This window comes from Hippopotamus amphibius, chromosome 13 (genome assembly GCF_030028045.1).
Source record: "Hippopotamus amphibius kiboko isolate mHipAmp2 chromosome 13, mHipAmp2.hap2, whole genome shotgun sequence".
Lineage (NCBI taxonomy): Eukaryota > Metazoa > Chordata > Mammalia > Artiodactyla > Hippopotamidae > Hippopotamus > Hippopotamus amphibius.
The window spans coordinates 71,880,449-71,908,397 of NC_080198.1; the positions used below are offsets into that span (position 1 = coordinate 71,880,449).

General features: G+C 39.7%; 1 protein-coding gene across 1 annotated transcript in view; it reads left to right on the plus strand.

Annotated features, from left to right (window-relative positions):
- Window positions 1–4,238: 4,238 nt before the first annotated feature.
- LOC130834492 (rho GTPase-activating protein 20-like) overlaps window positions 4,239–27,949 on the plus strand; it is a 29,238-nt gene continuing 5,527 nt past the window's right edge. The window contains exons 1-10 of the mRNA XM_057704636.1: window positions 4,239–4,303; window positions 5,263–5,430; window positions 9,757–9,906; window positions 12,321–12,362; window positions 12,994–13,078; window positions 16,870–16,947; window positions 19,380–19,446; window positions 21,974–22,174; window positions 24,845–25,020; window positions 26,408–26,569. Of these exons, the coding sequence (XP_057560619.1) occupies window positions 4,239–4,303; window positions 5,263–5,430; window positions 9,757–9,906; window positions 12,321–12,362; window positions 12,994–13,078; window positions 16,870–16,947; window positions 19,380–19,446; window positions 21,974–22,174; window positions 24,845–25,020; window positions 26,408–26,569 (1,194 nt within the window). The remainder of the gene's footprint in view (window positions 4,304–5,262; window positions 5,431–9,756; window positions 9,907–12,320; window positions 12,363–12,993; window positions 13,079–16,869; window positions 16,948–19,379; window positions 19,447–21,973; window positions 22,175–24,844; window positions 25,021–26,407; window positions 26,570–27,949) is intronic.

The window sequence follows — 27,949 nt, forward strand, 5'->3', positions numbered from 1 at the left end:
CCATTTTAAGGAGGACAGAGTAGGGTATGGGCACCAAATGCAAATGCTGACAGTTAATGAAAACACTTAGATACATTCCAATTAAATAATTTGGGAGCCAACCTAAACCTGATGTGGCTTAAATATATTTTCTTCCCTCCTCCAGAGGGGAAACATTGTTCAGTTGTGCAAACATTTTGACTTTGAAATGAGACAAACGTGACTCTAAACTGTTTGGTATATGGTTCTCAGTTACTTAACCTTTCTGAGCCTCAGTTTCTCCATCTCTAAAACTAGAAATAATGATTCTCACCTCACAAATCTGCTGCAAAGAAATGAGATGATGTACATAAACTGCATGGCAAAGAGCTTGGCAACTTGTAGTCAGTCAGTCAACATTGGTAGCTGTTCTAGCTCCCTGTCTTTGTCTTGGAAGAATATCCACCATGCTGCTTGCTATCTTTGAATACAAAGTTTCAGTCTCCTAAAAGTATAACTAACATTAACTGAGGGATTACTGTGTTAGGTACCACAGTAAGTTTTCTGAAGTATAATCTCACTTAATTTTCATGATGTACTTTTATCATCATCTCTATTTTACAAATAAGGACATTGCACACCGATTTTCCTAGTCTTTCCACATGGTAAAGAACAAGGAAGGATTCAAAACTAGGTAACTGGATTCCAGAACTCATGCTCTTGACAATACCCAATCTGTTTTCCAATACAGACATTTAATCAAAGAGTTAAAAATCTAAAGGAAAAAACAGAATAGTCTCGTCTTTGCAACGTGTTTAAATGTTGGTACTATTGTCATAGGATCACCTCTTCTATTTGATACTTAGGGCAAAAGTTCAGTGTTCAATGAAATAAATGAAAACGCGCCTTGTCGCAGACACAGAGAATGGACATGTGGACACGGAGGGAGATGGAGAGGGTGGGACAAATTGGGAGATTATGATTGACATATATACACTACCATGTGTAAAATAGATAGCTGGTGGGAACCTGCTGTATAGCACAGGGAGCTCAGCTCGGTGCTCTGTAATGACCTAGATGGGTGGGATTGGGGGTGGGGGTGTAGGGAGATCCAAGAGGGAGGGGATATATGTATACATATAGCTGATCCACTTCATTGTACAGCAGAAACTAATACAACATTGTAAGGCAACTATACCCCAATAAAAAAATTAAATAAAGTTAAAAAAAAAAAGAAAACACACGTCACTGTTTTTCCATTTAGAATTCTTTCATAAAATTAAAAGAACTAACAATGGTATTTTGGAAGAAATTCAGCTTTAGCTATTACATTTAAAGATTACTATTACATGACTAAGGAACCCTTCCTTGATCTTTCTGAGAAGTGTTCTCTCTTTTGCTTCACTAGAAAGGGAAGATGGTGTAAGAATACTTCTTCCTCAACTGATGCCTAAAAAAACAATCACAGTCCTGGTCCTATGTAAGGATCACGCAAAACACTTTTTATAAATACAGGTTTTCTGGATCTGGTAACTCAACATTTCTGGGAGAGGACAGCCTAAAAAGCTCCTCGATGAATATCAGAACTGATTACCAGTGACTAGATTCTAGAAGGGGAGACGTCTTCCTGGCCCCTAACCTCTCCAAAAGGGAGAGGCAGAGAATGGAGATAATTTGGGAACTGGGGAAGGTGCAGACATATGTCTGCCTACATTTCTTGCCTTAAATAGATTCTGCCAAATGCTTGATGAGAGGCCAGAAAGTGTTGCCCAATGAGCCTCCACGGTTCTAATCACAGTCAAGCATGTCCAGACCAGCACTGTCCCTTTAAAAGTGCTGAATAGTCTCTGGAGGCCACTGTCTATATGCCGCTTCTATGCTAGTTCATTTTAAGAGTGAAGACCTTAACAAAGTCACAAAGGACTAAAAAGACCTGTGCTTCTGGCCTCCACCCACCTTTCCTGACTTACTTCACCTTCCTGTACCTTCTGTTAGTGTCTCCAATCTACCAAACTCTTTCACGTCTCTGAAATTTCATATATTCAGATTCTATCCCTTCAGCAAGAAATATGAAACATCCTCTCCCAACACACATTTTTCTCTTCTCTTCTCTTCTTCTCCCTCTTTCCCTCTCTCTCTTTCCGCTCCTTCCCTCCAACCCTCTTTACCTCTCTCCTTTCCTCTCCACCCTCCTAATTAATTCCAAATTATCTTTTTAAAAAATCTATTATTTATTTTGGCTATGCCGGGTCTTAGTTGTGGCATGTGGGATCTTTAGTTGTGGCATGTGGAGTCTTAGTTGTGGTATGCATGTGGGATATAGTTCCCTGACCAGGGATCGAACCTGGGCCCTCTTCATTGGGAGCACAGAGTCTTACCCACTGGACCACCAGGGAGGTCCCCCAAATTATCTTGTAAAGCTCATTTCACAGGAGCTGTTCAAAGAAGCCTTCCTTGCCTGCCCTCTCCACAAAGTCAGGTGTCTGGTCCGTCTTGTAATTGCTCATCTCACTCTTTAATTTTTCTTTGTAGTACCTACCAGAGTCTGACATAAGAGTTATTGGTGAGATTCTGTTTAATTTCTGTCTCCCCCATTTAAATCTAGGTTTTGTGAGAGAGCTGGGCCAGAGTCCCTTTTGCTCCCTGCTGCCCAGACCTAACCAAGTGCCTTTCCTTCAGTACGGGTTCAAATACTCTCTGTTAAATGAATGAAGTAAAAGGAAGAGGGACTTTTAGATTCTCTCTTTTTTTCCTTCATCCAGGGCAGAAAGCTATATCATTGATTTACTCAATAAAATGTTTTGAATTCCTCCAATGTGCCAATGCCTGTGAGAATTTAATGATACATCAAAAAATAGACTCATTCCTTGAGGTCCTTAGAGTCTAGTGGGGAATAAAAGATATGTATTCAGATAACTATTACAGGAGCTTGCAAGGGAAACCACAAACTTTCTTACATAATCAAATTTCAGTCCTTCACTGTTGTCAGAGCAAAGAGACCATCCCTGTGAGAAAAGATTAGGGGCCTCACTGCCCAGAGGCTGTGTGACCTCCAGAGTCAGCGGGATTTGAATCCTTCCGTTACACTGTGGCTGCTTGGGTTCATGGTACCTAAACTATCTGTGCAGCAGCCTCCTCAACTGCACAATGGTCAGTTTTCTAGTGGAAAGAGAAAGGTGTCTTTACAGGAAATGTTTTTAGCAGATTACCATAGGTTCGTAAAACTGAAGAAGATATACAGATGGCAAATAAGCACATGAAAAGATGTTCAGTGTCATTAACTATTAGGGAAATGCAAATTAAATCCACAATGAGATGGAGCTACCCAGCTATCAGAATGCCTAAAATAAAAAATGACACCACCAAATGTTTGTGTGGATTTGGGGAAACAAACACATACAGTACTGGTGAGAATGTGAAATGGTACAGCCACTCTGGAAAATGATTTGACCGTTTCTTTAAAAACAAAAGGTACAACTACCATACAACCAGACATTTGCACTCCTGGGCATTTAGCCTAGAGAAAGGGAAACCTATGTTGACACAAAAATGTGTACACAAGTTTTTGTTGCGGCTTTATTTGTAACAGGCCAAAACTGAAGACTACCCAGTTGGTTAAGCAAACTGTGATACATCATTATCCTGGACTACTACCAAGAGTTACAAAGAAACGAACTATTATACCTGCAACAATCTGGATGAATCTCCAGTTATGCTGAGTGGACAAGAGCAAATCCCAAAATGTGACATACTGTATGATCCCATTGGTATAACATTCTTGAAAATGGCAAAAATTAAAGAAATGGAGAAAGATTAGTGGTTGCCAGGGATTAAAGAGGTGGTAAAAGTTGGAGGGAAGTCTACATAGCTGTAGAAGGGTAATTTAAAGGATTGCTGAGGTGATGGAAATGTGCTGTATCTTGACTGTTTCAATGTTAATATCCTAGTTATGATATTGTATTATAGCTTAGAGACATGTTACCATTGGGAGAAACTGAGGAAAAGGTTATAGACTCTGTATTATTTCCTATAGCTACATGGGAATCTACAGTTATTTCAAAATAAAAAGAGTAATTTTAAAATATGAAAAGGTGGAAGCAAAGTCAGCGAAACAAGTATGGCGTTTGTCAGTTATAGCATAAGCCTCAAAACTCTGACATCATAATGGCCAGTGATCTTGACTACTACGGAATCCTGAGCTTTCGTGGATTTGTCCACAGTACTCTGCCAAGTGCTGTAGACATACTCTGGTTTCAGTGCCAAGAATTGGAGAAAAAACGATGTTCGCGTCAATCAGAGAGCACTTTGAGCTTTTTGGTGGTCATTCAAGGTTTCGCCGCCTCAGGTAGTCTTTTAATATACTATTTTTGATCATGAAAACAGATGGTGGTCACAGGAAGTGTTTTGTTTTATTTCCTCAAAGACATATGAACTAATTTTTAACTTCAGCACTGGTTTCATGAAAAGCTACTGGTGTTCATAGGATTCAGTGCTGCTGAACACAAGTGAGCAGCTTTACATTCCTGGGGTGGAGTGGGGAGTAGGAGACACTTTTTTGGCTCCACGGGGGAGAACTTTCTGTAGATCTATGAAAATGTCTGTTCTATTTATCAAAGAGTATTTTCTGTTCAACTTAGTTGTTTTACCTATCATGACCTGAGAGTTATGTTAGAGCGTAGTCATAGCTCAACCAAATAATAGCTAAGCACTACCATACTTAGAAACTTTTTGATGTTTCCAGCATTATTTGCTGATCTTTGAGAATTTTCCCCCAAATTGGAATACTTAGATAAGATTGGGGTCAATCTTCCAGAATCCTCAGTTATCTAAATTTTTATGTTCACGTGAAACTGAATTGTTGTAATTACTTCTTTGCAAATCTCCATATCCTTTTATTTTATCTATATGAGGCCACAAATTGTCCTATTTTGGGTGGTTGTTGTTGGTTTGTTGGTGGTGGTGGTTTTTACCTTCTTGTCATACTCTCTACCTTTGGCCTCTTGGTTCTCCTCTTGCTAACAGTTCCTGAGCAGCTTTGCTGCTTTCTTCTTTTCCCCACCTTTAAGAGTCCACATGCCCCAGGGTTTTGTTCCTGAAACTGTTCTCTGTCCATATCAACTCCCTAGGTGACCTCATTTCTTTCAGTAACTTTCTATAACTTACTGACTCCTGAGTTTGAGCTATGAAGCCCTGTTTGGGAGATTGAGTCTAATTTTTAGAGATGTGTCGAGCTTGACATTTAACATAAACTCCATCACATATCTGACCAGCGACTAGCTGTTCTATGGTGTTTGTGTTTTGCAGGAGAAGCCCTTCCGTTGAGGTGGACACCCACAGCCAAAATACTACATCCTCTGAGGGAGCCAATCATACCCTGCTGATCCACAGCCCCGTAGAACTCAAAAGAGGCTGGAGGAGGCAGAAGCAGCACCTCTTCTTATACAGCGATGTGTTGCTTATATCTAATACCAAGTGCGTATACATGACATGCTCTCCCGAGGATCATAAAATTGCACATTCGCTAACCCTTATTGTAGGAAAATATGACAGTGTCTCTCTTGCCTGGGGCTTGCAGACAGATGATAAAAATAAGAGGGGGAAATTACAGATTGTGATGAGTGCTTCTGATACAAGGGAGATAGGGTACCGTGTAGAAGATGGGACCATCTTAGAGAGGGGTTGTGCAGGAGAACCTCTCAAGGCGGCAGCCTCTAAACTGGACCTGCGGGGTGAGCAGCAGCCACCATCCCCAGCCAAGGTGCATGAGTCTCCTAGGCGTCTAGGCCCAAGTGGGTGCAGCTCAGTCCCCTGGAGGGAGGAGTTCAGGGAAGGCCAGTGTGACTGGAGCCTAAAGCAGGGGGCGTGACATTAGATGCGATATGGTAGTCAGGTCACAGAGGGTCTCCACAGGCCTGGAAGGGGTTGAAATACTCTGCTGAAGGGTGTTTAACTAGGATAGGAGCCATATCTAGTGTATATTTTTAGCAGAATGTTCTAACTATTGGAAGATGATGGATTTTTGGGTAAGCAAGAGTGGAAGCAGGGAGACTAGTTAGAGGAGGCAACAGTCCTGATGAACAGGAACAAAGGCTCCATCGTGGGGTTGACAGTGAAAATGAAAGATGAGGCCAGACAGATCTGGAATACATGTTGGAGACAGAACCAACTGGGTGCACTTTGCTCTCAACCCTGAATACAAATGCAACGAATACCATAGACTTGGTGGCGTAAACAACAGAAACTTATTTTCTGATAGTTCTGGAGGCTGGAGGTCCAAGATCAGGCACCAGCGTAGGGAAGTTCTAATGAGAGCTCTCTTCCTGGCTTGCAGATGGCTGTCCTCTCACTGTATGTTCACATGGCATTTCCTCAGTGCATGGATGTGGGGAGAGTGGAAGAAAGCTCTCTCCCTCCTCTAACAAGCCCACCCATCCTACTGGATTAGCATCTTAGCCTCATGACCTCATAAGCCTTAATTACACCCTAAAAGCTCCATCTCCAAATATAGTCGTGTTGGCAGTGAGGGCGTCAGGGTGTGAAGGTGTTGGCAGGGAGCGGGGGGAACACAATTCTTCCATTGCAATAACTAGCAGGACTGAGTGCCGCCAACCTTGCACACATTTTCTCCACAATTTTTAGAAAACGACCTACAAGATCATTCCCATAATACATTTAGGTATAGTCATGATCATTATTAATATGAAAGAAAAATTGTTTTTTTTTATTCCAGAAAGAAACAACAAAAAAGAAATAGCCTTCTGTGATAACAAACGTACTTCTTCCCTGTCGTGCCTCATCTTTTTAGATGGAGGACCGTGTTATGCCCTGAATCAGTCTGTTCCAATTAATAATCTGAGTTTAGCACCCAGTTTTTCCACTTGCCGTAAGAAGGGGTGGAGGGACTGAATGAAGTTTCCTTTTACCTCAGCTCACCTTCAGACTTCAGGTGAAAACTCACTCATCTTTAGACTGATGCTACAGAAATCAACACAAATGGAATAAACAGCTGATTGCTACCTATGTAGTTGGTCAGAATAAGTAAATTTTAGCTTGTATGTAATAATAAGGGGGATTAAAATGTTTATTTCTTCACAAAGAAATTATATTTCTCCAGTTGTGTGGGATGTTAATATTCAGTGAAAATTGTTTTGAGGTTTTTGTCCTTTCTTTTTCATACTGCATACACTAGAAAATTCTGTTCTCAAGAATTAAACTCAGATGAAACCTTCAATATCACTTTTGATATTTATTAGAATGCTTAATAAGTTATTTTTCAAATAAAATGATTACCTCTGTTGTTTAGAACAGGATCTGCTTTGTAAATACTAAGATATTAATACTAGTAGAGGTCCCTGAAGAATTTACAAATGGGAAGGGACTGTACGTAGCTCACACCGTCTTTAGACATCACTATCCTCATGTTTAGTTATTGAAGAATACAGAAACAATGAAAAAATGAATTTTATTTAGGTCAAAAGATGACGATTACTATTAATTTACCAGTGAAATGACAGATACTTACAGAATACACCACAATCCCTTCTCCTAAGCATCTAAGGGGACACCCCTGTGTAAAGAGAAATCTCCCTAGACTCCTATAAATTCTACAAACCATTGGGGCTTACTCCCTGGTATAAAGGTTGAGGTAAAGGAAAGGAGAGGGGTATCCATAGGAAGGGACACACGATAGAAATGAAAACTGCAGCCCTCCTCTCCCTTCTTCTCGAGTTAGTTTACATTAGCTTTGTTCTTTCTGACCTCTACTGAGAAAATCTCACTGAGTTGTGACTGAGTGTGAAGAAACACAATGAGACCCTAGGAGAATCACTGTAGTATAAAGCTTTGTTGTGATACAGTTTAAACATTTCCAAGCTAGCATCTAGCTCTGTTGGTATAATATCATGAGATATATCATCTCACTCCACAAATAAAAGAACAATCCCATCAGAAAGCCTGGTGGCTCTGTGGGAAGAGGTGGGGCTGAGGACAGGCAAGAGGAGGAGGCTTCTTCAGGGACCTACAGGTCAACACCCATGGAGGCCAAGTGGTTACGAGCACAGGCTCATGAGTCAGGTTGTCTGAGTTCAAACCCTGTTTCTGTTGCTTTTGGCAATTCACCTAACCTCTCTGTGAGTTTCCTCCTCTGTAAAATGGTGCTAAAAAAGACTGCCTGGTGTGGTTGTTTGACAATTAAAGGAAATAGTGTTTATAAAATATTTACAATAGTGCTTGGCATATGCTAAGTGCTCAATGTTATAGGAGAGTGGAAACCATGCTCTGGACTTTTGGATAACTCCTAGGTTTGGTTTCAAGGGAGTGGATAATTTTGGCACTTCATTTCACTAAGAAGAGAATTACTGAAATGACTTTTGCAAGGTCAGTGTATTGGGAAGTTTCTGCACAGTACTTTGGGTGTCAATACACATGGATATCTACATCAGAAAAAAAAATCTATAAAATCCAGCAGATATGTGTCTATCTTCCCCATTGGCCATATATTTTTAGCTTCATAATATCTTTAGAATTACTATGTAGAAAAAGAATTTTATCTGATAATTGTGTTTCATAGAAATCTTAAAATACACAGACATAGGGTAAAACTGTTGAAATTAAGTGTAGAAAAAAGCCACCTTGAATTATAAGGTATGTTTCCATATATATATATATATTCATAGTGCCCACTGAATCTAGATTATCCTTCAAGTGGGCTTTCTGCAAAATTATTTTCATTTCATAAATCCCACTGAAGAGTTGTAGCTTTAACTGTTCCATGAATCAGTAGAGTCACAGGGATTTCTGCACGTGAGGTGTCTTTGATCTCATTCTACCTTTAGTGTTTCTACATGTGGTTCTGGCTAGTGGGGAGTTCCAGAGCAGTGTGCCCAAGTCCCCTAGGCATCTTTCATAGGACTTGTAAAGATCTAAATCCTAGGCCCACCTAAGTGTTCAATTTGTGAATTAACCAAAAGATATGGTAGTTTCCATATCAGAAGTCAAAAGAGAATCAGCAGAAACTGTCAGAAAGCAGTTTCACTGGTGACAATCACCTTCTGACTCCCCAGAGATAAATGGGAAGTATATCTATCACTTACACATGAGACACCCTAGCCACTGGTCTGAGATTGACTGACTGATTTTTCAGTTGGGGTTCAGCCTGTATGCTAACAGTTTTTCAGTTTTAGCTATAATCAAAGAGAAAATTGTATGAACAAAATCTTGAGAAAGGAAACTTAAAATAACCTATACTAAAAAATATTTTTAAAAATTAAGGTTGAAAATGTATTTTAAATCTCTCTAATCCCAGCTTTTATTTTGCCTGTCTCTGCTAGGAAAAAGACTGTATAATTATTTTTACAAACCATGTACCATGTATCTTTGTTCAGCCCCTCAATACTTTTTGAAGTAGGCAAGACGTGAGTGTATAATAAATTATAATTACAAAAATACATATATAATATATAGTGTCATAAATAACAAATATAAGAATGAGTTAATGGTTCTCTAAAAAAAGCTCTAAAATATAAACGATGGTCCATACTCAACACTCAACATTCAGAAAATGCCTATTTCCTGCCATCGAGGAAGTGCTTTCAGGGCCTTCCTGGACCAGCCTCTGCTCAGCACACACTTTGAAAAGGTCTATCAAACTACTCGCTATGCTGTGCACACAGAGTAACAGAGATGAAGGAGACATGCTTTGCCCTGGAGCAGTGAGAACTAGCATCCTTAGCATGAACACAGCTTCTCGCATTACATTTAAGAAACAGACTAACAGAAGTGTTGTTTGTTTCTTTGCAGGTATAAAAAGAACTTGAAGGTAAAAAATGAAATACCACTGAGCACCATGTGGACTGCCAACTGTACAGACAAAGTTGGTGAAGCCAACACTGGTGCCAGGAAGTCCTTTGTCCTAGGCTGGCCCACGGTGAACTTTGTGGCCACCTTCAGGTAAGACCTACAGCTTGGTCCTGTATTTGTAAGGGTTAAAAAAGGAAAACACTTAAATCTGATCGTATATCACGCCAGTGATCACCTTTTGACAGCCCATGACACTTGTATGCCTTGTACTTTCCCCAAAAACGGTTTTTATGTGCAAATACATGCATATTGATCATAAATAGTGGGAACTACTGGAATAACTTCCTTTGGTTTTGACCAGCGGTTTTTCAATGGGCCATGTGAGCTTGGGAAGTTGCATCTTCATGTGTTCATGGTGTTCGTGTATCGGGAAGGAGGAGCATGAGAGCAAGACCCTAGGAACCCGCTCCAACTTCCTGCCCCCTAATCTCAAGGGAGTATCTGTGTCTTTAAATCACTAGAATATCTTTCTTGAGCAAGTACAATTACATTTGAAAAACTGACTTTATATTCCCAAATTAATTCCCTTAAAAACAGGATTTAATTAGACACATAACATTCATCATTTCATCAAATACTAGGTCGCCTAAATTGCTGTGTACAGGTTATCTTATTTGGTGTCTGCAGAGGGGTGACAGTCTAAAACAAAGGTATGATTTCATGGAGTACAGGTCAGTTTTCCAAGACGCATCCTTAGGCTGGAGTGAGGATGGGGAATGTGGACATCCTAGGTTGACACTGCTGGGTTCCCAGGGGTCACGCAACACTTATGCCTGCCCTTCGGGAACAACCACACCTCAAGTCTCATTCTTATGCACACTGAGTGTTCATCACAGGCACTCAACACTCCTCTTTCTTGTCCCCCCCGCCCCACTCCACCAAAATCTCTGGCACCATCACAAAGACAGGACAACGAAAATGTTGCCAAGTTGTTAATTTATACTCTATTCTAGAATGCAGCTGTTGACTTCAGGAACGTTTTCAAAGCTTTTTGGGAAGAAACATGATTTGTGTCATTTTCTACATGTCTACTTTCCATGACTTACTTCTCGAAAGATTATCAGCTCCTATGGCTTAACATCTTTTCCATGTTGCAAGTGAAAGGAAGCAGTTTCAACTGGGAATATTCAAAGATTATGATAAGGGAGGGTCCAAGATTCTTGTTTTCTAGTGAGGGGGGAATGCGAAAGGCAGGTTCACACGTGTCATACTGGCTAAAAATCTGTGTAAGAACATATACGGCATGTATGACAATGCCTGGCACCTAGCGCTTTTGCCATTGGCTGTTTTGCTCTCCCGCAGACTGCCATGAGTAATTAGAAGGTGTGTCATGTACATATGTCGGTTGTGGAGATAAGTGGGCATTTCCACTTCCTGATTAAAACACGTCCTGAAATGGTGATGGAGGGGGCAGGAGCAGCGTTGCGGACGGGAAGATAAAATGTGGCAGCCCCTGGAGAACATATATATTCTGGGTATATACCCAAAGGAAATGAAAACACACATCCACACAAAAATCTATACACACATGCTCACAGAAGCATTATCCACAATAGCCAAATAAACAAGCCTAAGTGTTTATCAACTGATGAATGTATAAACAAAATGTGGTACAGGGCCTGAGGTTGGGGGGATGGGGAGTGACTGCTTAATGGACACTGGGTTTGCTTTTGGGTGACGAAAATGCTCCAGAACCAGATAGTGGTGAGGGTTGCACGATACTGTTAATGTACTGAAGGTCACTCATGGTCAGTTTTATGTTATGTGAAATTTACTACAATAAATAAAAGCTAGTAAGTGATAAGTCCACACATGAATGAGACTTAAAACATTTTCAGCTTTGGATAGTAAATGCTGCACAGACTTTAGCAGACAAACTACTACTCTTTAATAACTTAGCAGTAGGTAGATTGATCTCGATCAGAGGATCACAGTACTGAAAAACGTGTTTTCTAGAAACTAATTTAATGTATTACAATCTGCTATACGCTATACACATAAAGGAATAAAATACTGTAGGGTTTTTTCCCTAAAAAGATACTCTTGTTTCTGGGACAAGACAGTTCCATCCAAATGCCAGTTCCTAAGTATGATGTAATCTGAATAATAATGTTCTTTATACCTGAATCGCACTTCCAGCTGCAAGAACACTCTGAGGTATAATTAACCCTTCTTCAGTTTTGAAAACTGAAGCTCAGAGTGGTTAAGCGACTTGCCCGTGATGACACAGCTTGCATCACACAGCTGCAATCAAGTTTTTAGATTCCAAACCAATTTCTCTTAAGATCTACTTGCGATCGCTGTAATACTGCTTGAAAAAGAGCAGAGTCCATCCATCAAAAGCCCAGTTATGAGGAAGGTACAACTTACACATGCATACACATCGGTTACCAACTGGCTGCTGATATTTTTACCTGGAATGGCACTTGATATGTTAGTACAAGTCTTAATATGTTAGTGTAAGTATTTCATGTAATTTTTTCTCCCATTTTTTAATATTACAGTTCTTCCAAACTAAAGGAAAAATGGCACTCTTTCCTTCAAAGGTATTTTGTATACGTATCTTAAATCTTTAATCCATGATAGAAGAATACAAATCTCTTCAAGGCAGTGCCCCCAAACTTTTCTCCCTCTCTTTGGTAGGAATTGTTAGACTACCCTCTTGTGTAGATTTATCATGGCTCCTACTGCAAATACTGTTCTCTCATTTACATGTATGTTCTGCTTATTTTTGAGGAAGTTCTGATGATCACTCTCATCTTTCCCTTTTCTCCATCCTGATGGCCAGAACTAACATTATTCTCAAAACATATATTAAATTTCCATAAGTGCAGGTTACTGACTGTACTGAATGATTCTCAAAGCAACTGCTACTTCCTACCCTTGAACCCAGGAAGGCACTGGGCCTGCCAACCTAGGCAGGAAAGCTTTGAGGACTGGATCTGCTGCCCACATCTCACATGACAAAGGAGACCTGTTATTTTCTGGGTCATATCTTATTTTCCGGAAACATTTTTGCATATTTTCTTCCAACCCCTAATTTGATTTTGTTGAGTCTATCTATATGCTTTGAGAATAAAAAAGACTATTTAAAATATTAGCAACACAGATTGATTTGAAAATAAGCTAATAGCTAATTCGTCTACTCTGTTTTGGGTTATTACTGAATTTTATTAGGTACATCAAGTTAGCCAAAGAGAAGGACCAGCCAAAAAGCATTCCCCTCAAAATCTTCACTGAGGACATCAAGAACTGTGCCTGTGTAAGTGTTTTTAAGATCAAACATGAAATTCCAAGTTCTTGACTTAGCAAAATGAAACTGATAGAGATATACAGGAGAGAGAAAGAGAGAGAGAGAGAGAGATGGGATGGGTGGGAGGGAGGGAGAATGAAAGAGAGTGGAAAGAGAGAGGGAGTATTTAGAAAGTACTATGTGGGAACATGTATTTTCCTATAAAAATGTGTGTCTTCACAAATACACACACACACACACACACACACACACACACACACACACACAAGGGTGAGTCAGAAATGATCTGCACTCTGGCTGTAGAATTTAACTTTCAGAAAAGACAAATACATCATTTTTCGATGTAATCTCCTCGCTTTTCAACACACTTTGTCCATCTGTCAACAAGCTTTCATATTCCCTCATTAAAAATGTTCAAATGCACTGCTGTCTTCACTTCTTCATCAGAAGTGAATCTGGCTCCTTCTTGATGGCTAACACTTGTGTGACCTTCCTTGAACTCCTCTATCCATTCATACACACTTCGTCACAACAAAACACTTTCTCCATACTGCGCACAAAGTCTTCGATAAATATCGGCACCGGGTACACCCTCAGAGCACAAAAAACAAATCACTGCACGCTGCTCTTCTTTTGTGCAGATCACAAGTGGGGCATCCATTTTTGCTTGCACTGCAGTTACAAATGAACTGATGTAACACGTTCACACCTCCACACCAGTGACTGGGGAGACAGTAGCCTTGAACAGAAAGCGCTGATAAGACAGTACAGCCAACAGAAGTTTTAATATAACCGGAGTGCGGATAATTTTTGACTCTCCCTCATAAAAAGTGAATCCTAGGCAATATGAAGCAAGAGGAATCCACGACAGCGACACTGTTTAAGCATGGAAAGAATACTGACCGTTAAGTGTCCATAATATTTCTCTGGATTCTTCTAATAACGACTTTAGTGGTTCACTGTAATAAAGTAATTTTCATAAGCAGGTATTTCCTATCGAAATTAAACATTTTTTCTTCTAATTGTTGCTACTTACATACATTGTGGTTTGGATTGTTTCCACAGTTTTCTTTCTTTCCTGTGATGTTTTTATTTGGAATAATTGCAAACTTACAGAAAAGCTACAAAAATAAAAACAGTGCAAAGAATACTCCATATACCCTTGACCTAGATTCATCTATTTATGAACACTTTGTTCCATTTGCTTTATCATTTCTCCCTCCCTCTCTCTCTCTCTTTCTGTAGGTGTATGTGTCTAACTATTTTTGAGGGTCATACATACACCATGGCCCTTTATGCTTAAATACTGAGGTATCTCCTAAGAATGAGGATATTCTCTCATATAACCACCACACAGTTATGACCTTTACTAAATTTAACATTGATGTAATACTTTAATCAACCATTCACGTTCCCATTTTGTCAGCTGACCTCAGTGCTGTCCCCTTTCCAGTACAGGATCAAGGGGATGGTGTTGCTTTTAGTCATGTCAAATGCAGAAGACTTCTGAAAGGTCTTTCATTCTGAAGAATGTCAGGATCGAATTGAGCTGAAAGGGATGACACTCTGAAATTACCAGCATATTTCTACCTGATTTTGTTTCCGCTGTTGGAGAAAAAAAAAAGTCACACCATTAGCCCCAGTTATCTGTATATCATTTAATTTCTGAACGTGTACTGTAGTAGCCAAAACATTTACAGTGACAAGATATTCTGGGTACTTTTTATGACATTCTGTTCTGCTCTAGTTTACAGTAGCTCTAGATCACACAAAATAGTATTTGCAGACAGAAGAAGAGGTAGTTTAAGACAGTTATTTCCTGGCCAACAGCAAAAGCCATGCAAATATTCTGATCTGTTTCTGAGCACCAGATAAATGCAATGGTTGAGGGAGATGAGACGAGAGAGTTCTCCTGTAGCAAAGCCCACTCTTTATCTCTGCCAGCTTTGATTTGTGGCAGCGGGATACACTCAGAATTTTTCACAGAAAATCACCTTGAAATTTTAAAAAATCAACTTTATATATAATTTACACAGAATAAACATTTCTGATGTTTTTCATTCCTGAAGATCCAAGTTTCCCTCTGGTACTACCTCATTTCATCCTGAGGAAACTGTCCTTAGCTTTTCTTGTACAGATCTGGTGCTAACAGATTTTCTTAGTTTCTTTTATCTAAAAATGTCTTTACTTTGGGAGACTTCCCTGGCAGCCAAGTGGTTAAGACGTTGCCTTCCAATGCAAGGGGTGCAGGTTCAGTCCCTGGTCAGGGAGATAAGATCCCACGTGCCTCAGGGTCAAAAAAAACCAAAAAACATAAGACAGAAGCAATATCGTAATAAAGTCAATAAAGACTTTTTAAAAAGTCTATCTCACCTTAACTCTTGAAGGCGATTTTTGCTGGCTATAGAATTTTGTTTGCAAATGTTTTCCTCTCAGCACTTTAAAGATGTTCCATTGTCTTTTAGTCTCTGTGTTTTCTGATGAGTATTCTGTGCTCAAACATTAATCCCCTGTATGTGATTTGTCATTTTTCTTTGGCTGCTTTCAAGATTTTTTCTTTATTTTTCGTTTTTAGCAGCGTGGCGATGAAGTTTCAAAGCATGGTCTTTTTTGAATCTGCCTGTTTGGCATTTTCTGAACTTCTTGAATTTGTAAATTTATGTCTTTCACCAAGTTTGCAAAATTTTAATCATTATTACCTCATATTAATTTTCTATAAAGTGTCTTCCTATTTTTTTGGAGCAGTTTCTTAATGTGATGTGTGGTAGAGCTATTATAAATACCCTATTCACGGGCAGAGTTCGAAATGGAACTGGAATCTTTAAAATTTACAATCTCATTTCCTAGATTCATTGATTTTATTTAATTGACTCAACAGATTTCTTTTTTTTAATTAATTAATTAATTTATTTATTTTTGGCTGCATTGGGTCTTTGTTGCTGTGCACGAGGGCTTTCTCTAGTTGCAGCGAGAGGCGACTACTCTTCATTGCAGTGCGCGGGCTTCTCATTGCGGTGGCTTCTCTTGTTGCAGAGCACAGGCTCTAGGCGTGCAGGCTTCAGTAGCTGTGGCACACGGGCGGAGCAGTTGTCACTCTCGGGCTCTAGAGCGCAGCCTCAGTAGTTGTGGCACACGGGCTTGGTTGCTCCTCGGAATGAGGGATCTTCCCTGACCAGGGATCGAACCTGCGTCCCCTGCATTGTCAGTTGGATTCTTAACCACTGTGCTACCAGGGAAGTCCTCAACAGATTTCAATCATGAAAATCTTAGTAACCATGATACCTGACACAGAGAAAGTACTCACTAAATAGTAGTTTTTTTAGAAATATATTTTATAGCCAGCTCTTATTCTAATTTTACTAATTTACTTTACTATGTAATTGCAAAGCAATAAAACCATACTATAAAAACACAACTCAGGAAGAGAGAAGAGGGTCCAGATCCTTCTTTTTAAACTATCCTTCCTCCATTATAGACACAGCCTTAAGGTGCTGAAGACCAGCCCATGTGCCCTCTCAGAATTCTGTCTTTCTCTTTCTTACTTAAGCTTCTATATTTTGTGTGCCACAAATCCTTTAAGAGAAATATCTGTTTTACTGAAATGCTTTCTCCTAGCTAGCTTCATGTTATATAAAGAAATGGAAATCAACTATAATTAGGGGTTTGTGTTCTACATGCGCTTTACATTGTCATTACCTGAAAACAAGCTTTGCCTTTAGAATATGGATAAATAATTTGACAATAGTTATTTACTCACCTGTTTAAAACTTATTTATAGCAATTTTTCTTGCTTCTTGCAGTCTGTCACTATAACAGTAACAAATTCAGACACAGTGAATGATGTTATCAACATGTCACTTTCAAAGCTAGGAATAACTGTAAGTACCTGAAAGTTATTTTTAGTTAAAAACCAACTTTGATTTTTGAGATTCGTGTGTATGTGTGTGTGTGTGTGTGTGTAATGTACCTACCATCATAAGACAGCTGATTATTACAGATATGTAAGTCATATTTTGTCCCCTAAATTTAGAAGTTGAAGGCAGCAAAGCTATATTATTAGCCTATGCATGTTATTCTTGTATTCTCATTTTAAATTTTGTGTGAGTTGAAAGTCACAGCATAATGAAATCGGGCTATAATTTTAGAGTGCTAATGAAAACGTGCTTTTTATTGTCTATATTATATATATAGACAATAAAATCTTATAAGATTCTAAACATCTCCTCCTCTCTAGGACTGTTCTTTCTGTATCTTCATTCCTGATTCCTCTAGTCCCATCCCTGTTTATCCTGATTGCCACCTGAGGACTCAATCTCAGCATCAGAAATCCTAAATGATATGTTTTGTTGTAAATTTGACATAAAGACCACCTGGCTAGACACTACATCCCCTTGATGCAGGTCCTGAGAACTAGATGGCTAATGCCACCTGTGAACTGGTAAAGAAGAGAAGTTCTGAGTAAGACCATGGATCTGGGGGCATCTGTGTACACATCACTTTCATCTTGTTTTGCTTTCAAGTGTCTGTTCCTTTTTTTTTTTTTTTTGATATTTTGATTATTTTATTTGTTAAAGCTCTTTATTGGAATATAATTGCTTTACACTCTTGTACCAGTTTTTGAGGTACACCAAAGTCAACCAGCTGTATTTATACACATATCCCCATATTCCCTCCCTCCCACGACTCCCTCTCCTTTATGTTTTGATAGGACTGTTATGGCTTGTAAGAATTTTTTGGTGAAAGGGATGGCTATGGGGATGAGGGTGCATAGGGGAAAAGAGAGGGAGAGGGACATTCAGATGGACAGAATTGAAAAAAGCACTTGTAAAGCACGGCTCCTTATATAAAATTTATATATACAAATATGAATATATATTTATATATATATATATATATATATACATAAATGCGAAAATGTCTTGCTATTGTGAAATGACATAATTAAAATATTTGTATTTAAGTTTTGTCTGACTCAGTGGTATAATAAAGCCCCTTAAAAACTCAGGGCAGCCAGAATGTGATATAAGAAAGCGTTGATTCTGTAAAAATGGAATTTAATAATACATTATAAATAAAATTGAATTTATATGCACTGGGTGAAGTACCCCTCTGCATTGATTTCTAACCTATTTGATACGTATGTCCTGAATAAGAATTAAATCTTACAAGAGAGTGGTTTTAGGGATAAGGCTGGGGAGACTCATTAATGTTAGAGCTCATTTTATTTCATTTTTGTAATTTTCCTTTGCTTAAAGTGATCAATCTCACTAGACAAGAAAAAATTTCTATTTTAATGAAGAATTGGGGTTATTTGCCTATATGTGTATGCCTGATTTAAGGGATTCCAACACAGTTTTTTCAATCTTTACCTTAAAAGAAAAGATTTTTTATTAGCTTTCACTTCTTATTTGCAATACAATTTTGAGCAGGTTTAGCTGTGTGTGTGTGTGTGTGACTGCTTCCACTACCTGGGGCCTTGCCTCCTTCATGGCAAGGCCATGGTTTTTAATCAGAAGTCAAGGGCAAGCATAGTACCTATCACCAACAACTCTATTTCAAACATTTTTTTGCTTTATCCTCTCCTGGAGGACTCTTTAATTCAGCATTTTTTATAATTTAGGCTTGTTTCAAATGGGATATCCAATATTCCTAGGCAGTGATTGTTTTCTGCATCTGACACTCTCTAGGCTACAGTCCTTGTCCCTTCTCTCCCTTGAATGGCACTCATCTGCATCAGAGCCAGTGGGCTGACTTGATTCTGCCATCTACTCAAAGCCTCTTGGGCATCTGTCTCCTTTTGCTCATGGTTGCTGAGCTTATGATGCCTTTCAAGTTGTACTTTGCTCAGGAATGGTCATGGCAGAGTGTGTGGCTCTCTGGACAACATGCTTGTCTGGGCTGGGATATTCGAAGCCAAAAGCCAACATTCTCCAAGGAATCTAGAGACAGCAGAAAGCAGGACTCCTGAGATTAGACTTCTCCTCCACAGCGAAGGGGCATTACTGCGATTTTTTTTATGCCATGGGCCGCCCACAAAGTGAGGGGCTAATTGCACTGTGGTCCCATAGATCCCCACCCTTTACCAAAAAGGACAAGAATCTCAGAAGGTCCACTGGAGGCTGCAAAAGAGACAGGAGATCCTGAAATCAGCATTGTTAACTCAAAAATTGTAGCCACCCCCATGCACCACATAGCATTTATACTGGCCCAAATTCTTTCTCTTTGGAAGTATAAAAGTGCTAAGGAAATGGGTTCTTCAAGTACCTACTGGGAAGATTTGCTGTGACACACAGTTCTTTTTGTCTCCAAGGGCTCTGAGAAAGATTACCAGCTGTGGGCCAGTTCTGGTAAGAAAGAGGCCTCATACCCACTCATCGGTAAGTGTCAGGGAAAACCCAAGATGGGGTTGATTGGGTTCAAAACTGTAACTCTAAAGTCTCAAAGTAATAGCTGATCAGTCTTGAACTTAAATACCCTGAAAAATGAAAATCTCATGCAATATTTATTCATACATTTATTAACGAATTCCAAGCACTTACTCTATCCTGAGCACTAATAACATCTCTTCATTCAGCAACTTACGGTCTAGCTGGGGAGAGAAATGGGAATTTTTCTTCTTTACTTTTTTCACTTGACAAACAGACTTGTCTTGAAAACATTGATTTACCTCCCTACGTACTTACTTACTTAGGTATGAAAGCAACACAAACTGGAATTTCTTTTTCTCATACATTACTTTTCTTTTCTTAAGCTCTTTATTGGAATATAATTGCTTCACACTGTTGTGCCAGTTTTTGCTGTACAACAAAGTGAATCAGCTGTTATACATATATCCCCATATCCTCTCCCTCCTGCAACTCCTTCCCACCTTCCCTATACTTTTCATTTTCCAGTCTTGAAGTCCTCTGATCCATTTCCTAACTACTAAGCAGTCTCTATTTTGTGAGACTCTTCTAAAATCCAGCCATGCCTCTGTACCCGAGTACATTTATTTAATAATCTGCTCTGTGCCCAAAACTTTTCTCAGCATCATAAAGAGAATGAGATAATCACACTCAGATTCTTCAAGTCTTCACTGACTAAACCACCTGTACTTTGCTGTTTCTCAAGCTGTTTACCAGCATTGCTCTTGAGGTTTTTGATACATAGATTCCATCTTTCCTACAATAGTTATTATATAATAGTTAGAAATAATAATAATATAATAATAGCTAAAAATAATCTAGCTTTTCTAAAGCTAGGAAAGACTTGCTTTTCTTAGATCAGCAAGTCTGTTCAGTGTGGTCAGTGAAAAAAGGAGGGAATAAAACAAAGGAAAGGACAAAACCTGTAGCAGAACTTGCAATACAGTAACGGTGACAATGATTTCTGCTAGAAATCTTAGAGCATTCCCTCTTTTTTCTTTTTTTAATCTCTTCAATAATCCTGTGAGGCTTTTACTCTTTCAAGTGACCTGAAGAACGTTTTCAAGTGATCTAGAAAATCTAATCAACTGAGCTTTTTCTATGATATGTATATTCCCAGTCTCAGAAATACATGGAGTCACCAAGCACCAAGCTGAGGACAAACTCCCCTCACCTATTTCATGTGTTTTTCTTGTTTAATGTTGACATTTTTGTAAAAGTCCACCAGCAATAAGGTGAAAAAAATCGAATACTTAAATATATTTATTTTAATGAAATGCATTCATTTAAACAAAACCATGTAAATGACAATCTTTAGGCTTAGAACAGCTTCACGCACCGTGGCTGGCTCTAAGGACTCCTAAGAGCCTGGCCTTCATGATGCTACCTCAGCAGTCACCCTGAATGCATTTCCTAACCTGCTCTCAACTCACAGTTACGGATTAGCTCCTGGTTATCCTGGTGATTTGGTTGTATTTTATTGCTGTCATGGAAGCTTCTTTTGCTTTAAAGGATGGAAGTCACTGTGATTCTTGCTCTGAACAGAACGCTGACATTGCACTTATGTTAGATGAAAAGCAAAAGCAAGAGCTCCCCAAGTTACATTCAATAATAAATCAGAAACAAAAGAAAAGGAACTTTCCTTCTATTCTTAAAAAATGAAATCCACGTCACAACACAGGGTCTTTGGGCATTCTATGGAGAGGAAGCAATGTAAAGCATGAAAGAGCAAAACAAATCCCTTGGCAGGCAACTCCTGAGGATTTCTGGTGTGGTTTTCCACTCTGTAAACACTGGTTTGCACTTTGCTTCCGGGTTTCCACCACCGCGCAGCCTTGCCTCTGATCACTGCCTCGCAGGAACCGCCCCCACGGAGGGAAGGCAGCAATGGGAGGGAAACATAAGGGCAAACCACCCCGCTGCTCTGGAATAGCTCTGGCTGTTGAACTGACAAAAGGAAATGAAAAATCTGTGTGTTAAACTGACATGTGTGAGAGAACAGTGATCAGAGCAATTCTTAACGTATATAGTCCAATCATTTTAAAAATATTAAGCACCAATGTTTATTCATATATTTACTTTGCTCCTTATCAGTCTATGTGAGGGTGAGCATTTCAAAGGAAGAACGTAAGGCTTGCCTGAGAAGTACAATCTAGTGAGTGTCAAGGCAGAAACTAGAAGGCCTTCAATATTCTCAGATGGAAACACAACAAAAGTCAACATTGTGCAGTGCAGGGATGGATATATACATTCCAAACCAAGCAAGGTGTCTCAAAACATTCTTCTCTTTACTATTTAAACTCATTTGCTTGGGCACCTGCTTTTTGCAGGGTGTCCCCCATGACAGTGCACATCCTACTCAGAAAGTACAGCCTTCTCTACCCAGAAGCCCCAGAAGAACAGCAGCCACACCAGTGTGGGGCACTTGCTCACGGTAAGGTAGGTTTGACTGTACCCATCATATCAGCCTGAATCTATATGTAGATTTTTCTCCACATAGGGCATGAATATCCATATGGAATTAAAATGAGCCATCTTCCAGCTACTGTGCTCCTGCAGCGGGGATCGGAGGACTCCACCTCTCCTTCTGCCCTCCAGGAGGCCTTCCCACTGCAGCAGGAGTCCCAAGAGATCCAAGGCCGGTTTATCCTGAAACCCAAGCACACAGCCAGGAACCAAGCCAGGAATCAGCAGGGGAAAGGTGAGCCCCTTCCTTTCCTGGAAGTGTCTTCCCTTGGCTCTTGTCTCTCCTGCTGTAAACAAACTCATGACATACAGCCGATTCTCCATGTGGGGTTAAGGGAACCGTATAGGCAGGCCCCAATACCCACAGAATCAAGCTCAGAGAAACACCAAAGGTCTGAAATCAAGATCCAACTCACTTCCAGGAAGGTTTTGGCTTTTGGTTTTTTGGTTTTGTTTTGTTTTTTAATTCCTTCAGGTACACATCTCCCTTCTCTGTATCCCCAGAGCACTGCCTACATATAATTACATCTCTACGCATCTGTGTGTCTTATTAGAGTATGAGCTTCTTATGGCCTGGGAACACATGTTCCCCATGTTGTGTCTAGCATCTCGTGCCTTCACAGGAGGTGGTTAGATGACTGTATGGCTTAGAAAAGACTTCAAATCTATTCTGGACTTAGGCTGAAGTGGCTCTGGGGGTTCTGGTTAGAATTGAACTCTTAATTCTACCCCCACAGCAGTCTCATTTCCACGTTTGCTTCAGACCCAGGTTGCGATTGGAACTGAACGTTTATGGCTGGGGTTTTTAAAAATCTTCCCTCTTGCAATTTTCTCCCCCTACCATTCCAATAGTGTCTCACTAATATTTCTTTCTCTGAATAAAATGTTCTTAATTAATCTGGGAAGTACTGGGGCCAGAATAGAATTCCTACTTAAAGTATTTTTATTGTTATGATTGTTATTCTGTAAGCAAAAAGTTTCAAAAATTATATATTTTTTTAATATTCAAACCCTAATCTGAGCATCAGGAAACACTAAACTACACCTTGCCAAGACTGTGTAAGAAAGATGAGGTTGTAAGGTTAGCTTGTTTACTAGTCTCCATATTTTTCATGGCTATAGCATATATTTTGATTGGTCACAGAGGCAACATGAACTTTAATGTACATTATGAGAGGTCCAACTAAGCCTGAAAGTATCTTTGAGAAAGTATAGGACTCAATGTCTATTTTGCTTTCTGTCTATGCTCATAGAGTAGCTGGATATATAGCTTTACAGCAAGGGATAGAGCACTCTTCTTAGGAGTATTCTTATTAAAGCTGAACAGTGAATGAATACAGTTGGAATACATGAGTACATTTGGATAGCTTTAAAAATAATACAGTCAGGTTAAGAATAGGGAAACCAGGTTGCATAAAACAACTCAACCTATCTAAACATGTATCTTAAACTTCTGTACATGTTAAGGTAGAAAAATCTCCTCCTGGATTTAAGAATGTATTTGCTTTCTTCATTCTCTCCTTTTAAAATGATGGAGGTATACATGCCAGGGCAGGAAGAGCCTAAGGTGGACTGGTGGCATTCGTTCATGACTGCACATCTGCAGGCTGCAAAATCAACTGAAGAATGGGGGTGGGGTCTGCTTTGCAGGGAGGAGACTGATGTCTAGGCTGCCTTAGGCTCTCTGAGGGGGGGGAAATTACCTCTGCTAAGGCTGCTATGAGCCATGTCTTGTGTTGAGTAGTACATTACATTATGTAGTTCAATGAAGTGTAGGTAGCATCATTTATGTTAAATTTGAGCAAACCAAAGCTCAAAGAGTTTAAAGTAACTTATCCAACTAGCTGGCAGAACAGGAGCCTTCTGGTTCTCTCATCCAGAACCAGAAGTGTTCCGTCCACATGAGTGGACATGGTGATGCACTCACTATGTCTCAGGAAAGCCAAGTGGATGGGCGTTTAAGGATATTTGGTAAAATGTTGCTCATCTGTTTATTTTCCTACAACTTGGCACCTCTGTTGACTTTTTTAGTTGGTTATTTCAGCAGGTTTTTTAAGTAAATGTTAAACAGGTTACTTAAGCAAATATCCAGAAAATACTCACAGTTAGGCAGTAGAAATGTTGAACTCAGCTTTTCATTGATGATCACTTTTTCTTTAAAAGCCTGTCTTCAGCTTTCCTTTGACAGGGGCCTGGGTAGCTGGGTAGGGTGTTACAGGAAGATGGCCACCTGGCATCTTACCATATAGCCAGCATTTAATGACTACTTCCCAAGGACCCTGACTGCAGAAAGTCATCTATAGAGCTGCCAGAGGGTTGTGGCCACCCAGAAGAGAGGTCCAGAAGCTGGCTGAGAAGTGGGGTCAGGCAGGATGTGTCATGACAGGCAGATCCTTTTGACGGGAGAAAGTTGACCATGGTTGGGTACTCAGCCAAACAGGAAATCTAAGAGTGGGAAGAAACCTACTACAACAGTAAATGATTACCAAACTCTGCTTGATTTGAATACCAAATCTTTTTAGCTTTTAAAATGAGATCTGACACCTGAATCCACTGATAACACTTAACATCAGGAAATTTGTATAATAGAGGTTAAGTGCCTCAGGACACAGTTAAGAGGCAGTAGATAGCACTGTCTGGGGAATACTGTCACTGGGAGAATCAGTCCTGAGTCTAATCAAGCCTCTAAGTTTAAATACTGGGTTGCAGGATACGTTGAAGAAGAACACATGAACACCACAAGGATGCAAGTAGCCAATTTCAGAATGTGGGAAATTCTGTACAACAAATGACTCAGTTGTTCTCTCTTCCGGCCACTGCAATGAATATGCTGTAAAATGTAAACCGTGGAAATCAGGTTAAATAAACTACACTGCTATTCGTAATAATCTCACTTCTTCCTTAGATGCAGGCCAAAAGACAGTCAAGAAGAGTTCTGCCAAAAACTGGGCCTTCTGGCGGAGCTTCAGGACTCGCCGGGACAGCCAGGGCCCAGCCCCACCACCCACAAAGCCAAAACAGCTCTTCGGAGTTTCTCTGGAGGATGTGTGCGATGATGGCAGCCTGCCCACCCCAATCCGAGTAGGTCTCATTTTGGGCTTCTGCAGCCCTCCTGAGGAGGGGAGCTCTGAGAGATCACGTGTTCTCATCCAAATCCACCCTCAAATGGAGACGTCATTAGACAGCCCCTGGCTCTGACTGAGAAGTTTTGTTAACACTATTTCAAAGAATAGGATCTGATTTAGGTAGCGCAGAGTCATAAGGCAAATACAACATGGAAAAGATGTTCTTGGCCATTCCACTGGTTTCAGCAAAGACCCACCTGCACCTGGTCAGATCAACTGTAACGGGCTCTGTGCATATGAATCTCTGAAAACCCACCTCATCCTCATAGTCTCATCTCCTTCCTTGAACTCCATACAAGTCTCAAGTCTCCTTCAGCTGAGTCTACTCCACCTTACCACTCAAAACATCTCACAGAGATTTCATTTGTAATTCACATGCTTAAGCATAAAGATATCCTCTGGCAAATACGAATCATTTAATCCTGACAGAATGTGTCCAATGAAAGTCACAGAGTTTGGCCTCTGTTATCTCAAAGTAGTGTATTGAATTGTCAGTGTTAACATCTGTTCACGGTCCACTATCCCTCCAAGCACTGTCCTAGATGCAGGGATTCTTACGCTATCTATGAAGAAATGTATCACGCTATTAATAGGTACATGCTAGCTCCTACCCCAGTCCTTGCACCTTTCACAGCAAATTTGGGGCTAACTATGATAATTACCATCCCCACTTCATAAATGAAAAATAAAAAAGCCTCAATAAAGTATGTGCTGTGCCCATAGTCACACAGCAGATGAGTAGCATAACAGAGTTGAGTGCTTGGATTACCTGACTTCAACATCTGTTATCTCTCTACCCTGTAAGTACAGGACCTGAAGACACAGCAAAAGGAAATGAAAGACTGATGGGAAGGGAATGTGATCAGAGAAGGAGGAGAAGGGTTTTGAGCCTGTTTTAAGAGAGTGGAGGAAATACCGGAAGTAGAAATGGGGTGTACAGTCACGGAAAAAAGAAAAAACAAATGGGAAATGAGTATGGAAAAAGATTTCTACACTTAGGAAGGAGCATCTATATTAGGTAATAATGAGAAAGGAACAGTGGAGGAGGAGAGGATGATTCTACTAACGCCTCAAAGCAGAGAAGTTTGACTTAGTGTAAATTTACTAAAAAGGAAAATCTGATTAAGCAAGTGTGTCAAATGTTTCAGTGTATGAATGTAAAATGGATTGTTGGGTAGAAAATATATTTAGAGACACTGAAAAAAAATTTCAAATTGACTCCAGTCCTTGCAGCTCTAGCACTGTACCCTCATACACCTCAGCTCTGTCAAAAAGGGGGCAAGCTTGTGCTCTGAGCTTGTAGATATGAAATGCTGCACAGTTTTCTTTTTTTTTCTCTATAGGATATACTTTACTTTATCAATCAAAAAGGGCCACTCACAGAAGGCATCTTCAGTAAACCAGGCGGTATAAAATCATGCAGAGCCCTAAAGGAGAAGATAAACTCTGGGGACAAAGTGAACTTGGATGAGGAATCCGTTCTTGTGGCAGCATCCGTCTTCAAGGTAGGGAAATTTCTAGCATTATCCACACAGAGTAACTCTGAAGCTATATGACTGGTCCTGCATCATGACTGCCCAAGAACCCTAACAGGCGTAATATAAAAACACTTCACTCACCTCACCGGTTAGAATGGGGATCATCAGAAAATCTAAAAACAGTAGATGGTGGAGAGGGTGTGGAGAGAAGGGAATGCTCTTGAACTGTTGGTGGGAATGTAAATTGATACAGCCACTATGGAGAACAGTTGGGAGGTTCCTTGGAAAACTAAAACTAGAGTTCCATATGACCCAGCAATCCCACTACTGGGCATATACCCAGAGGGCACCATAATTCAAAAAGACACATGCACTCCAATGTTCACTGCAGCACTATTTTCAATAGCCAGGACATGGAAGCAACCTAAATGTCCATCAACAGATGAATGGATAAAAAAGATGTGGTACAGGGAGTCAAGGAAGGGAGGGAATACGGGTATATGTGTATAAAAACAGATGATTAAACCTGGTGTACGCCCAAAAAAATAATAAAAAAATAAATAAATAAAAAATAAAACAACAATTTGAATATAAAAAAAAAAGATGTGGTACACAGATTGAAATGAGTCAGAAAGAGAAAAACAAATATCGTATATTAACATATATATGCGGAATATAGAAAAATGGTACAAATCAACCGGTTTGCAAGGCAAAAATAGAGACACAGATGTAGAGAACAAACATATGGACACCAAGTGGGGAGGGTTGGGGGGAATGAACTGGGAGATTGGGATTGCCATATATACATTACTAAGAAAAAAATACCAAATTGTACACTCTAAATATATGCAGTTTATTGTATGTTAACTATATCTCAATAAAAGTTCTTAAAAAAAAGAAAACTTCACCAAGTCAGAATTGGAGGAAGCTACTTTGGGTGTTAAAAGCCCCACATGTTAGATATACTTTCCTTTTTCATCACACAACACCCTCCCCCATTTACTCCTGAACACTCTATGCAAAAGAATAAAAATAATAAATGTCAAAACACACACTTATACACACAGAGTGTTTACCAAAACAAGCTTCCTGCTTGTAATGACTTCCTCGCCACTAATGAAGGCAAAGTTCATAGTAAAGAAAATTCATATTAAGCTTTTGGAAACAGTTACAGAAGTTTACCACAGTAAGTAAACATTTGCCTTACCATAAATCAAAAAATGCTCAGTGAGGCCACTGAAATCGCTGACCATTTCATCTTCCTTCCCCTGTCTCTCAATGCCTTTTACTTTAAAGTTAGTGTAGGGATGACTCCACCCTTAGTTCCTCCTTTTTCCTCCTTGTACCACCTTTGGCATCCTTTGTTAATACTTGTTATGTTTAACCCACCACCTGCGGTTATAGTTA